This window comes from Plectropomus leopardus, chromosome 23 (genome assembly GCF_008729295.1).
Source record: "Plectropomus leopardus isolate mb chromosome 23, YSFRI_Pleo_2.0, whole genome shotgun sequence".
In the NCBI taxonomy this organism is placed as follows: Eukaryota; Metazoa; Chordata; class Actinopteri; order Perciformes; family Serranidae; genus Plectropomus; species Plectropomus leopardus.
Genome location: NC_056485.1, coordinates 15,365,071 through 15,379,544, shown reverse-complemented (window position 1 = coordinate 15,379,544; position 14,474 = coordinate 15,365,071). Strand labels below are relative to the sequence as shown.

Sequence of the window (14,474 nt, the reverse complement as noted above, 5' to 3'; positions counted from 1 at the left end):
AATAATTATGTTTGTTTCCTTGTCTTCGTCTGTCAATCGTGTAGGTTACGAGCATTGTGAGCCCTCAAGGAAGTATTGCATTTAGAAACGTAACTCTAGCAGAGACAAAAAGGTGAAAATGTACAATGACATGGCAGAATCAATGCGAAGCTTCCATCACAGACACGCCCTTAAGCCCTCATTCCCTGCCTCGCTCTTGAGAAACATCACACATGATGTCAGAGATTTTTTTTTTTGGGCTCTAACATCTTTCCGCCCCACCTCCTAAGTTTAAATAGTGACACAGAAAGCAAATGTGCCACATCTTTACCTGAGATCCTGCAAGGAACATCAGAAGTGCAAGCAGTTCACCTGGAAGCCACACCTGAGACTTAGAAAACCTTCTTATCAAGGACCTGCGCATCTTTTTGCTTCAAAACACTATTTCACCCATATCTGGAAGTGAAGACAAGCTCCACAGGTAGGCTTAAATAATATGTATGAAAGATATTGATATCTTTCGGAGGAATATGATCTGGTGTACATATAATCAGTTTGTCTTTGAATATCACTAAAGTTTCTTTTGCATTTTTGCAAGTCAATGATTATGTAAAATACACAGTGCTAATAGTTAAATGAATTATCAGGACTAATGTTAAAAGCAATGATTACTGGATAAAAATTATTTAATATTATTAAGCAAAATATATTTTTAGGAATCTAACCTCATTTATATTTTCTATCCTCAACTGAATGGTTTTAAAATGACAGACTAAATTACATGTTAGATGTCCAAGGTAAATGCCAATATTGTTTTGGCATTCATCAATTATTGGTTTAATATCTGTATTACAACTAACCTTTATCTTACACCCATTGTTCGTATTTCTTTAGAATTCTATTTTGGTTTTCATATGATGTACTGTGCTACATTACAAGGCAAGCTGAATTAAGGATACTATTATTAATATGCTATACTTGTTTTGACTCCCTGGCACAGGCTTGATGCTGATATGCGTTGGAGACTGAATTAAGGTCTTTAGACCAGGCCATAATGATAAAGGCATTGAAATTATTTTAAAAAAGAGTGCCTTAGTAAGTTTTGTGTTTCCATTTTACAGTTACTTCAATCAATTCAATTACTACAATAGTTCTTATTCTCAGCCCTCCTAAGGAGCGGAGCTTACCATTGGATACTTGTAAAATGATTTTTTTTCTGAGATCACCTGCTACAAGCTGTTACAGCACAACTAACTGTAGATAACGTGTCCCATTATGTTATTTAACTGAATAATTTTACCCCACTCTAGGAATGGATAACAGATTGGTCCTCACTGTCCTATTTGTGGCCTGGCTATCTGCGGGTACCTACGGTCAAACTACCACACCAGCTCCAACAACCACAGCTGCTCCAACAACCACAACCACAGCTGCTCCAACAACCACCACCACACCAGCTCCAACAACCACACCAGCTCCAACAACCACAACCACACCAGCTCCAACAACCACACCAGCTCCAACAACCACAACCACACCAGCTCCAACAACCACACCAGCTCCAACAACCACAACCACACCAGCTCCAACAACCACAACCACACCAGCTCCAACAACCACAGCTGCTCCAACAACCGCTCCAACAACAGCAGCTCCAACAACAGCAGCACCGACTACAGCAGCACCAACAACAGCAGCTCCAACAACAGCAGCACCAACAACAGCAGCACCAACTACAGCAGCAGCAGCGACTACAGCAGCCCCGCTGATGCCTAACACCACAGTGACAGCCCTTATGGTGAGTAATGCCAAAACACAAGAACATAGAGGAATAGACCAGATTAGGATAAAGTAAAGTTGCATTCATCAGTATAAATTTCCGACCCAATACAAATGTCTCATCCCTTTTACAGACAAACATTAATAGGACAGGATGTGGGTCTGCAAAGCTCTGTGCGGCCGATCCTGCTGACTGCACCCCTGGAAATGCCGGATGTTTCCTTGCTTCTGCCGATCAGATCAGCGGTCAAAACTTTAATTTTGAGCTAGCAGGAGAGACAGAAGGCTACCTCGCTGCCGCCCTGTCAACCGACAGCTCACTGGTAAGATATATTAATCTAATTCACATATTCACAGATGAGAGTACCACGAAGTCTGGCACTGGGCCGATCATACAGTTTGTTTGAAGTCTTGTGTGTACACAGGTTCAATTTACCGTTTCTGGTTTTGCACCATAGGGAGGTAACGACACCACCTACGTCTGTGCAAACAACAACGGTACTGTTAAATTCATTGGGGCTGTCCTCAACAACGGTATGCTGACAATGACAGAGGTGAGTTCTACTAAAAGTTTTGGTGGGTGTAAAGCTAGGCGAAAATATCTTTGATATATGTATTTTTATTTTTCACACTCAACAAGCATGAATAAGACTTCACAGCAGTTGCAAAGCACACTCATGAATAGCCAGTCATCTAGCATTGTTCTGCAATGCACAAATTTGTGTAAAGAATTTACATACACAGCAGTAGACACAGCTCCTGTGGTCTGGTTATGAAGCTAATTTGTGTGTCTGCACTTCCGTGTAGTTCATTTTTCACACATATAATATAAAACAGATTTCATGGTTCAATCAGTATGCACAAAATGCCACACATAGCCTCTTTGAACCTGCAGCTCATGCAATATCAAGGCAAATGTTAATTCTAAAACCATTACCATATGCAGGGTATGAAAATATTTTCATATGAACACAGCAATAAAAAAAAACGCATTGTCTTCTTGATTATCTGTTAAACTTTCTTTGCTCTGCAGCAACGTGTGAACTCTGTGAAGGGCAGTATCAGAGGAAATTTAATCCAGTGTACATTTGCTGCCACTGTACCAAACTCAAGCACTAGAACAACACGTTTCTCCGTCGGAATCTTGAATGGAACTTTCAACAGCAGTAAGCCGACATATTTAAGATACAAGTTCACACAAACATCATATGCACTTTCAAAAGTCAACTAAGGTGGTTAAAAAGGTGCTAAAAACCATTAATGCTTTTTTGTCATTTACTTGCACTCTCAGCTTCTGGTGCTCTGGGAAATGCCAGCACCCGATTCCAGAGTGGTATTTTAGACCTGTCTAACCCAGGCGCCAACGTCACCAACATCAACCAACACGCTGCTGCATTCAAGCAATCTCTGACACAAGGTAAGCAAAGGCGCAATAGGGTTGCTTTCCTTAAGAAAGAAATATTGTCAAAAATGTGCATTTGAACAATGCCTAAATAATCTATTTTTTTCCTTTCTCCTATCCACCCCTACAGCTCTGCTGATCACCTTGGTGTGCTGGGTCTGGTCATGCTATGAGGAAACTGACACCATTCAGGACTCAGGAGACGAACATCATAACTTCCCTACTCATATACAATGCTGTGCTACAGTCTTAGACCACCTTAAACTGCATTATTTTTAGTAGATAATAATGATCATACATATTTTTTTCTCAGTAGTCTCTTTACTAAAATACAACCAGAACATACAGGAAATATGCATACAGTATCAAAAATTAAAAGAAAAAGAAAAACTTTAACATGTTTAATTTAATTTAAGTGTTTCGTGTGAGCCCCCAGCCCCCACCCCCCACCCCCCCACCCCCTCTTGAACTCTCTTGGGCACACAATATGTGATTTACAATACCAATCTTCTGATATACCTTAATATTATTTGAGAAAACTTCCAAGATTGTCTGCCGAAGAAAAATTCAACAGGTTCTATGTGTAAAGGGAGGTCACACTAAATACTGCCTTCAGTCCAAAGTAGCCATCGTATTAAAATTTGTTTTGTGTTTTAATGCATTGCACGTTCTGTATTTTTTGTATCCTAATAAAGAGACTGAGAAATAAACACACACATACAAACACCCCCATTGCAACTTTGCCATAACAGCAAATCTATGGTGACCTAAGACCTTTGCACAGCATTGTACGCGTACAACTGACTACAAACATCTCACAGGAAGTTAACTATACACAGTGCAGTGCAGATTATTAGGATCATGCATCATTTTGTATCAACTTACCGTATGTGAAAGTAGGAGTGGTGGAAGGGGATCACTCTTCTACAGCCTTCTGACTGCTTTCACATCTGTGAAGGCATAAGAAAACCAGGTGAGTTAATTTTGAGGAGTTTTAAAATTAATGTGTAATTCATTGTTGTTGTTTTTTTTTTACTTTAGGACTGCTGGATTTCTGTCCTATAACATACTTACAACATAATTGCAGGCAAACACTCTGACTCTCTGCCCCAAGTGAAAATCTATCTTTGAATGGTTAGAATGGGGTACAAATGAGAAGCAATTGCAGCCTCAAACATCAGTTCATTACCAACTGAACCACTATCTGCCTTTCACCAGTAGATGTCATGCTTTCTACAAATTTAAGAGCTGTGGTCTGGTTACCTTTTAAGCCCATATTACTACTGTCAGGACTACAGACAGACTCCACATCGGAGGAGCCACTGAATTATTACACTGTGATGGCAGAGAAATATCTGTTGCTAAATCACTATTGGTAAAAAAAGGTGCCTTAATGTCAAAACTTTTTGTCAAAAACTAATGAAGAACTTTTTGTTAACCAGATTTTTTTGTGTACCCTCAAAATAAAAGTAGATGTTCCCTTATGAAGGACCATAATTGTTTTTGGCTTGTGTGTGTCACTACACATTTACGTTAATGTATGGTAACACACACAAGACAAGCGAATGATACCAGCAAATGGAAGATATATATGTCTGCATTATGTTATTAATATTATTATTATTATTATGTTGTTTTCTTTTGTGTGAATGTATATTAACATATTGTTGATGATTCAACAGTGCCTTTAAAATGAAGCCTTCACTGGCTGATATTTTCATGTGCATGTGTATGTGCAAGTACACATGCAAATGAGAACTTGCTTATAATGAATGCTATATATGATACCATATATTGGTGAAACACATTTTGCACATGGCTTTATGTAACAACTGAGTTTTTATTACGTATTTTTGAAATAAATATTTTACCAAACTGACTATCTTGGTGGCATTTATAAAATGTCAGATATTGTTCACAGATCAGTATTTGAAATTTGAATCTAATTCCCATGAAATTAGTTTTCAGCATCAGCACACTGTCATATGTTTACAAGAGGGCAATATACGATCAACAGCCATACATGGAGAATTTTGAGTGTTAACAGACACAGATACAAGCACCATACAAGATCTAAAAGTGTCACAAAAGCAGTAAAAAAAAAAAATCTAACAGTGTAACAGATACAATAATTTGAAAGTAAAGGTGATGAGAAAATTACCAAAGTATTTGTTTAAAAAAAGCTTAAAAAAAAATGAGGATGTCCAGATAATTGTATTTGTAATTATAATAATTTTATATTTAAAATTATGTTACAACAAATATTAAATGTAAAATAAATACATATATTTTTACTGTCAGCACTTTTAAATCATTTTCTTATTTGTTTTTTACTTTTATTAATGCTTATTTCAGGTATTCTGTAACTTTTTTTTATTAATCGAGCTATTCTGTGTTTTAAAATAATCTCTCTGTCTCCATAAAATTAAAAAAAAAACAGAATAGCAGCTGATTTGAAACAGCAAAGGAAATAGTCAAGGTCACTCTGGGCTCTGTTTTCTAAACAAGCCCTCTAGCTCAGGTGTTGTCCAAACTTTTTTGAGTGGGGGCCAGATTGGATACAATGATAGATTTTTTTTAAAATTATGTTAAAATGAGACAAACAGCTGTTGCGTCTTTCAGTGAAAAATAATTTGCTGTCAACTCAACACTTGTTTACTGTAGGGCTCTGTATTGACATGCATCTGGTGATACAATACATACTAAAACACAAGTCACAATTCAATATTTCGATATATTTTGCAATACTGTAGGTAAGACAATATATTGTTGTATTTAAAGCAAAGCTGTCATAAAGACCACTCCACCATATGCATGTTGTTAGTTTAAATGCAATCAGAACAATAAGATCTTTATTTATCACAGCCTCAGTATCATGCAAGGAATATGTGGCAAGGTTGAAAAAGCAATCATATCACGTAAGACATGTTACAGCACTCTTATTCAACAGTCAGGGTATTCATCTAAATTGCCTTTACAAAAACTCACACTGTATCAAAGCAGATAAAATCGCGATAATCAAGTGTATGGACATTTTCTTGGACCATGTCTGCTACCTGCAGGAAATGTCTATTTTTAGATTTCGTAGATTGATTATTTGTTGTCTCTTGGTGAAAACACATTAGTTGCGCCCGCACAGTTTCTACTTGGTACATGTCTACAAACTGAGTAATAGTCCTGCCATATTTAAGTTAACGCAAAACACGCAAAGTGATCTGGCTTTATATTTTTTAACGACGTGTGGGACCGCATATAGTATATTTCGAACAACACGGGCAGTTAAATCATATTAACCATGCCTGCTTTAGCTCCAGGCATGGTTAATATTGTCTAGTTCGCCTGGTATCAACATAAAGCTAACGGTAGCAAACAAACACGAGCTAACGAAATGTATCATTCATCGTTCATTACATTAACGACATTTAAACTGGCTCAAAACAACGTCGGTAGTTAGTAATGGCGAGCTGGAAAGACGTCAAACTTATACTAAGCTAAAAATTAAAGTAAGTTTAACGTTACACCGATGTCAAGGTTAAACGTTTTAGCTAGCGCTAGCTAACCGGATAGGGTTAGCTAGTAGCTGTTTCGCCGTTTTGATATGCGCGGCTTCGGTACGTTACACAGCTATTTGTCTAAAAGATAAACGCAAACAAACACTTACCATTGTTAAAAATATAGCCGGCACACCTCGGTGACTATCCAGCAGAAAGAATAATAAAACATATTCCGTGTGCTGCGCGGTGCAGACGCTCTCACACAGTTTTGTGATTTGTTTGTTGTTAAGGAAAACAAAGATGGCGGCCGGAAGTGACGTACAGCTATATAATGTTCGACGTTGCGTCACCAAAATTAGTGCACTAGAATAAAAAAAATAAAATAATCTCTAATAGGGCTCTGACAAAAATGTTTTGTTCAGTTTAGGGTTTTTTGTTTTTAAAAACTGAGCGAAATGGCTTAATTTCTTTCAAAAACAGTAAAATGTAATGAGTTAAAAGAAAATTACCTGAAATTTAGAAAAAAAAAAAAAGAAAGAAAAGGAAAGAAAATTAAAAAGAAAAATTAGCTTTCAAATACCAGTGGTGGAATGCACCTAAGTATATTTACTGAAGTACAATTTTGAGGTGCTATACTTGAGTACTTCCATTGAATGCTACTTTCTATTTTTACTCCACTAAATTTCAGAGGCGAATACTTTTTCTTTTACTCCTCTACATTTGTTTGACAGCTTTAGTTAGTCTGCAGATTTACATTATTCACACAAAATAGAAATCATCTGATCATAGGTGACACAATAGATGCCCTGCAGGATATGAAGTAATTAAACGTAACCCAATCTTTACTGCAAACGTACATATTATTGCATCAACAGTGTAACCAAGTGATATATATAAATCTGAAATGGGCCATTGTAGGTGCAATATGGAAAGGATACCTACAGAGACAGACCTCGTTTTGTTTAACTGTGAACAGCCAAGAAATCATAACCTGGAAGCCATCAGGCTCCATTTAAATAAATAGTAATTTTACTGTGTATACAGTTGCCGTAATTACACATCTAACGGGGAGAATTCAGGGTGTGTTTCAACCAAATCAGAGCTGGTGAATGTTGGAACAGAGGACAGACAAACCAAGCTGGGTTTTGTGAGTTGGCTTTTATTTTCTGTTGACTTTGAATGTTTTATAACCTTGAAATCGTTGTTTATTTCAGTGGATTCTGGTGGGTTTTGTGATCGTGATTTCGGGGGCTGTTTCTGGTTAAACAAACAAGTTTACATTTTCTTTTACTTTTTTTTGTTTTCCGCTGAACAAAATGACAGCGCAATAGCTTGACGAGATGTGGACTGATTCCAGTTGCTCTTTCGCAACAAGGCCAGGTGTTTACTTTTCATTTTAGAACCAAAACTCCCCAGGCAACTTAAGTTTCAAGCCAAGCCTGTTTAAAATATGTATCGGGCATGAATTGGGCCAACAGAAACCAAGCAACATTCTTTTTTGCTCCAGTGCCAAAAGTTATCACTCCCTCCCCTCCTTGACCTCCTCCTCCTCCTTCTCCTCCTTCTGCTACTGTCACTGCCACTGTCAGCGTCCTGCTGGGTGGCAGGAGTGTCACGTGGGTAGGAGAGAGGCTCTGCAGGTCCGATGTGATGTTCTTCTGCAGACGTCACCACTGGGACCTGCTCAGCCTGCGCAGGCAGGGAGAGCAGAGCGAGGTGGAGCAGCTGCTAAGTCGCAGTCCTTTCAACTTCACAGACTATGTCTGGCTGGCACTGCGCAGGTAATTGACACTGACGCTTTAAATTTCTCTGTGTCTCACTCAAGGACAACATGAAGTAATATGAATTAATTTTCTTTTACATGATGGCCAGCTAATCTGTTAATCATCTGTAATACACTGAAACCTCAAACAACACCACTTATCTTGTGCTGCTTTCAGATGAACTTTCTCAAGCATTTAAACCTTTGAGCCCTGAACAAATTGGTGAAATTTCTTTAAAAAATATGGGGAAAAAGGATATGTGCAACTTAATAAGACACGTTCCACAAATTGTAAGAAATAAGAAGATTTAGGGGATTATTGTGTTTTTTTTAAGATTTATAAGAAGGGGAAAATGTCTAGAGGGAAAAATCACAATTGGAATTATCATAATTTTATATTTTTTCTTCTAATTTTCATGTGATTTTTGCAGCATTACATAGCTCACCCCTCTAAAGCTCATTTTTTTAAAAAAAAAGTTTAACCTCCTATAAGGCCCTGGGTTTCTGTGTTCCTGTCTTGTGTACTGGAACAGACTGAGAAAACCCTACCCCGTTCTCTTTTTCATACAGTCCACATTTGAATTTTGCAAATGAAAACCTATTTAAACACAGGTCAATTGAGTCAAATATTGTTTGTGCTTATACTGACTCATGTGCATCGCTACCATGCCAAGACAGTCATGGATGGGTGCTTTTCCAACCGTTCTCACTGAGGCCGCACCCAACCTACTGTAACATTAGAGCTAAAACATTCCATCATGTGATTTGTCCATTGACAGAAGCACGATAAGACAATAACATTCAGTTTTTCAATCATGCAAAAACATTATCTAGTTCTATCTTTTCAAGTGAGAAAACTTGCTGCTTTTTTGTCTTTTAAATGAATGAAGTGCCTTCAACCAGCAGTCTTTCTGATGGCCGCAGAAAGAAAAATAAATCCAATTGTATAGAAATCTATGAGAAAAATGCCCCAATTTTTAATTGGCTTATAACCTCAGTGAATATTTTCCTAATGAGTTTATGCTCTCATTTGCTAATTTCAAGACTGTTGGTTGGACAAGTAAAGCATTAGCATCTTGAGCTTTTAGGGCATTTTTTTCCCAGGTTTTTGATATTGCAAATATGATTTTTTTTTAACATTGATAAAATAATTGTCAATTGTAGTGCTACACAACATCATGAAGATAAAGCTGGATTTTACATAGCTGCTCTAGAACTTGACATCTGTTTTTGTGACTACAAAGTACAACCAGAAACAGCTGTGTGTACAGAATATCAACAAAACATTTTGTGAAATCTGTTAATTAATCTTTTTGGCAGATGGCCAGCATGGCTGGAGGAGAGCACTTCCTGTGGGAGGACCAGCCTTGTGACGAGCACCTCAACTTCATCTGCCAATCAGGTTGGAGTTATACCTCATAACCTGCACACAAACACTTATTTCACCACAATATCTTAACCTGCTCTGTCTGTCCCGTAGGTGCTGAGAACAGAGAGTGTATTTCTACAGCACAGACTAAGCCACAGGTCCTTGGTAAGGGTTAATCATATTCGGGGCAGTCTTAATCCAAACTAGTCATACACAGCAGCCTGCTTTTCAAACTATGATGCTCTACGTAGCTGTAGTAATTATGACGGGAGGAAAGGAGAGAGTAAGGTAACATTGTATAAAGAGCACCAGAATGGAGGAGATCCTGGTGGATGGATCAAACAAACACAGAACTTTGATCAAGGAGACCGCTGTTTGTGTCTTGTGTAAAATCAAAATTCAATTTTGACGAAAGGTTTATACTTCATTTACATACAAAAATAGATAAGTCTGTTTCAAATATTATAACCAGCACTGCTCAGATACTTCAATATATGTCCACCAGAGAGCAGCGGTCTCACGCAAATCTCAACTTGTCCCTCACCTCTGTCTAATTTACACTTAACAGACACTTAATAGCTGTCCTCCAAGATATTCTGTTGTAGCTGTTTGTCCCTGTGCCAAGGTGAAGGTACTTCACTTAGATGCTAGTGGTACTGCTTTTCTCCTGACCGCACGGTTTCCAAAAAAAGGTGCAAAAAGACAGTCAGGCACGTAACGCAACATAACTTACAAAGGTACTTATTTTGACCAAAATCATGGTCTTTTCTTAATTCTAACAAAGTATTTTGGTCCCTGAACCTAACCAGAAGTTTATTTTAAAAAGACATTGTGTGCATGTAAGAAGCAGAAACTGACGCTAGAGGGGTACATAGAGCGCCACAGTTTTAGACACTTACATAGGCCTCTGACCCACCGGCTGGATCCGATGAGTTGGGAGTGACAATGTATTGCAATATTGGAACCTGTATTTATTAAGTTAGAAACAGCAATTTTAATCTTCCCGCCCCCTTTTCAACCACCTGGATGTATTTATTTTCATGCTATTCATATGTGGGATAGAGTAACTGTGATGTTCATGTTTCTACTGTGGTGCACCTCTTGTGGTTTGGGTTAACAATAATGCCACATTGTGGATGCACTGAGCTGAAATCACAGTGATGAACCACTGATCTAAATGTTAACTTAAATATGGACCCCATTTTCCCATTTTTATGTGTCTAAGATATAGGAAGACCTTGGAGATGTAGAACTAAAGTATCAGTAGCAATTTTCACTACATTTAAAGTAGTTAAATCAGATTTTAAAAAAAAGAAATTTGACTTTGCTGCATATTTATTCTGTAAATGTCTGATTGACCTTGAGGTAGGAAAGCAATAAATAATAAAATATGCAAGTCCCTTCATAGGAGGTGTGAATAGAGACGAATAACTGAATTGTTGAATCAGACATTTGTCAACCAGTCGTGGCGTAGGGAATGTTGATTCACAGCAGTTCAGGTCATATGAACGCTTTCATCACTCTCTGAACACACTGCAGCAGAATTAACACTAACAATACACCAATAAACATTACAACGTTGGCCAGGACACATCTCAGGGTGCCTTGCATTAGGTGTGGCACAATCCTGTGGCTTTTAAGGGAGTGTAAGTAAAGAGCGTAATCACAACAGCATCGAGGAGTGTGTAAATAAACTAAGCTGCAGCTCGGACGAACACACCCAGAAGCAGGGGGAATTACCCGGTTCTTCTTGTCCTTCTTGCCACGTTTCTTGGCCAGGTGTGTACGTGTTGAGTCGTTACTTTTTCCCAGCACATAAACAAGTCAGCTTTGATCAAATGCTTTCGAAAAGCCAATATGTCATAGAAACAATTAGGAAAAAGAAAATGTCATAAAGATCCCACACACAGTAAGAAATATTTTCACCCCCGTTGAACTTTATAAAAAAAACAACAACAAAAAAACTACAAATGTTTATTTATTTTATATCTAAAATAAAAAATAAAGAGGTGAGTATTTGCCCTTTGGTGAAGAACATGCAGAAGTCTGCTTATAGGTCTTTTTACAGTCAAAATGTCTGATGCAAGAAATGCTTATAGGGTAATCTAAGTTCCTTTCTCTCCTCTACTTGTCCATTATTTCAGTATCACACAATAAACACAAGGAGGCGACATTGTTCTATTAAAAACTAACTCTAGTCCTTCATTTACAGCAGTCTAAACAGAAACCATAGAGGTTAAATCTAGTAGCAACCATGTTTCACAATTATTGGGCAAAAAGGTAATAAAAGAGAAAAAGTGAGTAATGGCAAATTAAACCTGAAATGTGACTTCATGTCATTATATATACGAGCACATATTAAGTCCCCATCACCGTGATATAAACAGTTTTCCACTCCAAGTCTACCGTATGGCATTAGCACATGGTTCATCCCGGCCAACATTTGTATGTGGGGTAGTAAATGGGCTGAAGAATGGGCTCTATGTAGCAGGGATACTCAACTTGCATTGCTAGGAGGGCCACTTTTGCAAAATGACAGGGGCCACTCAGCAGCCCTTCACACGTACGTGGGAGCGTCTCTATGATTTGAGGACATTTGGGGCTCAGCCTGGACGTCTGTCAGGGGATCCAGGGGATCCTGCGCTGGCACTTATTTGATAAACAACTTCTATTTTGATATTCTCGACACACTCTGGCACCTTGAGCTGCTTACACACTGATGCGCAATGACTCACAGCTTCCAGTCATTTCAGTGATGGGTAGGTGGCAGAGGGGAAGCTTTTGGTGTACCACGCAGAGTTTAACATGTCAAACGTCTTGCGGTAGCTTTAGATGATCAAATAGAAGGGGGCGGGCATTATGGAAGCAGACAGACGAGATGGAGTTGCTGATCATGTTGGTGTTTGTATACCTGGAGCTATACAATACAGTTCTAGTAACTTATAAAGAAAACCAGAAGAAAAACTGGGCCTGTGATGACATTTCCACCAAACTTCAGAAGGTAAATTGTCCAAAGATGTAGAAAACTTTGGTTATTTCAGTGATTTCCGTTGTCTTGCTGTGGTATGCCATTATTTGCACTGCCGATAGCAGCGCTCACTGGACTGTAGCAGCAGCTGGGGAACGCTCTTGCGGGTAGTCACCACGTGGTGGTGCAAAGGCAGTTTAATATATATTAAAATTACAAAAAAAATCCCAGTTTATATCAATTTATTTCTCCTGTGAATTGGAAAAGGTTTGGGGAGGCCACCTGGCACCTTAATGGGGGCCAGATTTGGAGAACGGCTGTAAGATGAGTACCACTGCTAAATAGGATTGTCCATAATGGCCCTATGCCAAATGCCCACATGCAGGGTTAACCAAAGTGGGCCTTAAATGAGATGCCCGTTTTGGTCTCATACCTACTTGATACCCAAGTGGCCCAAGAATAATCCATGTGGGGCCCACATCAGTAAAACCAATTGGCATGGGGCCATTATGGAACCTGTGGGCGATGCCATATAGGGCCCATTTCCTACCCACATGGCCCCACATACAAATGTCTGCTCCATAGATAACAGTGTGAAGTCAAATTTAAAAACACCGAGGAGTCCTTTAATGACAAAATAAGAGCTGTTACGCTCAGTAGATGGATAGCACCTCCAGCTAAGCAATGGCATTGTTTTAATGGACTCCATAACCTGCGACAGGTTTACTGGATGATTCACACAAAATTTACGATATGAACACTTTTTATCCCATAAATACTGGACTGTATTTCCTGTTTTAAATCAGACTTTTGGAGATTGAACTGGAAGGACACTTAAATTTATGAACCCATCAAACCTGACAGACAAATTTTTGGCAAATATCTTTAAAGAGGTTTTCCTCATGACCAGTTTTCTTTGTCATGGTGAGCACTACTAAGGAAGTGAAAATAGAGGTTTCATTTCTTCTGTGACTCTGGGGAGAACTGTCTGAAAGTCTCACAAAAGAGCCCCTGATGAGGTCCTCATTTTTATTTATTTATTTTTTTTAAATAAATGCATATTATAAAAAGTATTCATGATATTTGTAAATTAAAAAAATATTATTGTGTTGTTAAAATGGCATTGTATTTGGTGAGGAGGGCATTATGACGTGTTCAGAAACTCAAAGTTTGGATATTTATGAATGCAATCTGGCGTGTGCATCAATTAAAAAAAAAATCAGAAAACATGCCTGGCATGGGGACAGGGTGTATACAAAAGCATAAAAATGGAGCTTGTTCATCAAAAAGTAGGATCCTCTGGACCTCCCTACAGAGGTCTGTGCCAAGCCCCCATGTCTTCAAATCCTAGAAACGCCCCTGTTTGCCTTTCTGAGACTTTTTTGGAAATATACAGAACGCGTGCAGACGCAGACCCTTTTTGGCATCTTTTATTTGATGCATTTTATCAAATTAAGCTAAATCACATGCAGACCTAATTGCCTTCCAAAAAAAAAAGCGTGCCATTTCACACAATAAAACATCAGAGGTTTATTTTTTTGCAATTACGCCTGGGTGGGGTAACAGCTTTTCATTGTCTATTCATTTAAGTTACTCTGGGGGCTAAATGGAAAGTTTGAGTGCAGAGAGGGACTGTAGTGCTCTTGTTAGGTGAGAGGAGGGGAGGAGGTGAGGGGAGGAGGTGGGGGAGGAGGTGGGGGAGTGAGTGGGACTGCCCGGCA

General features: G+C 38.5%; 1 protein-coding gene across 1 annotated transcript; it reads left to right on the top strand.

The window, feature by feature from the left end:
- The first annotated feature begins 293 nt into the window (after positions 1-293).
- si:cabz01007794.1 (mucin-5AC) lies at positions 294-9,838 on the top strand. The gene is made up of 8 exons (XM_042512697.1): positions 294-460; positions 1,290-1,777; positions 1,893-2,081; positions 2,217-2,312; positions 2,792-2,924; positions 3,050-3,175; positions 3,291-3,307; positions 9,737-9,838. The coding sequence occupies exons 2-8, from the start codon at positions 1,292-1,294 to the stop codon at positions 9,836-9,838; spliced, it is 1,149 nt and encodes a 382-aa protein (XP_042368631.1). The 5' UTR covers positions 294-460; positions 1,290-1,291.
- Positions 9,839-14,474: the final 4,636 nt, after the last annotated feature.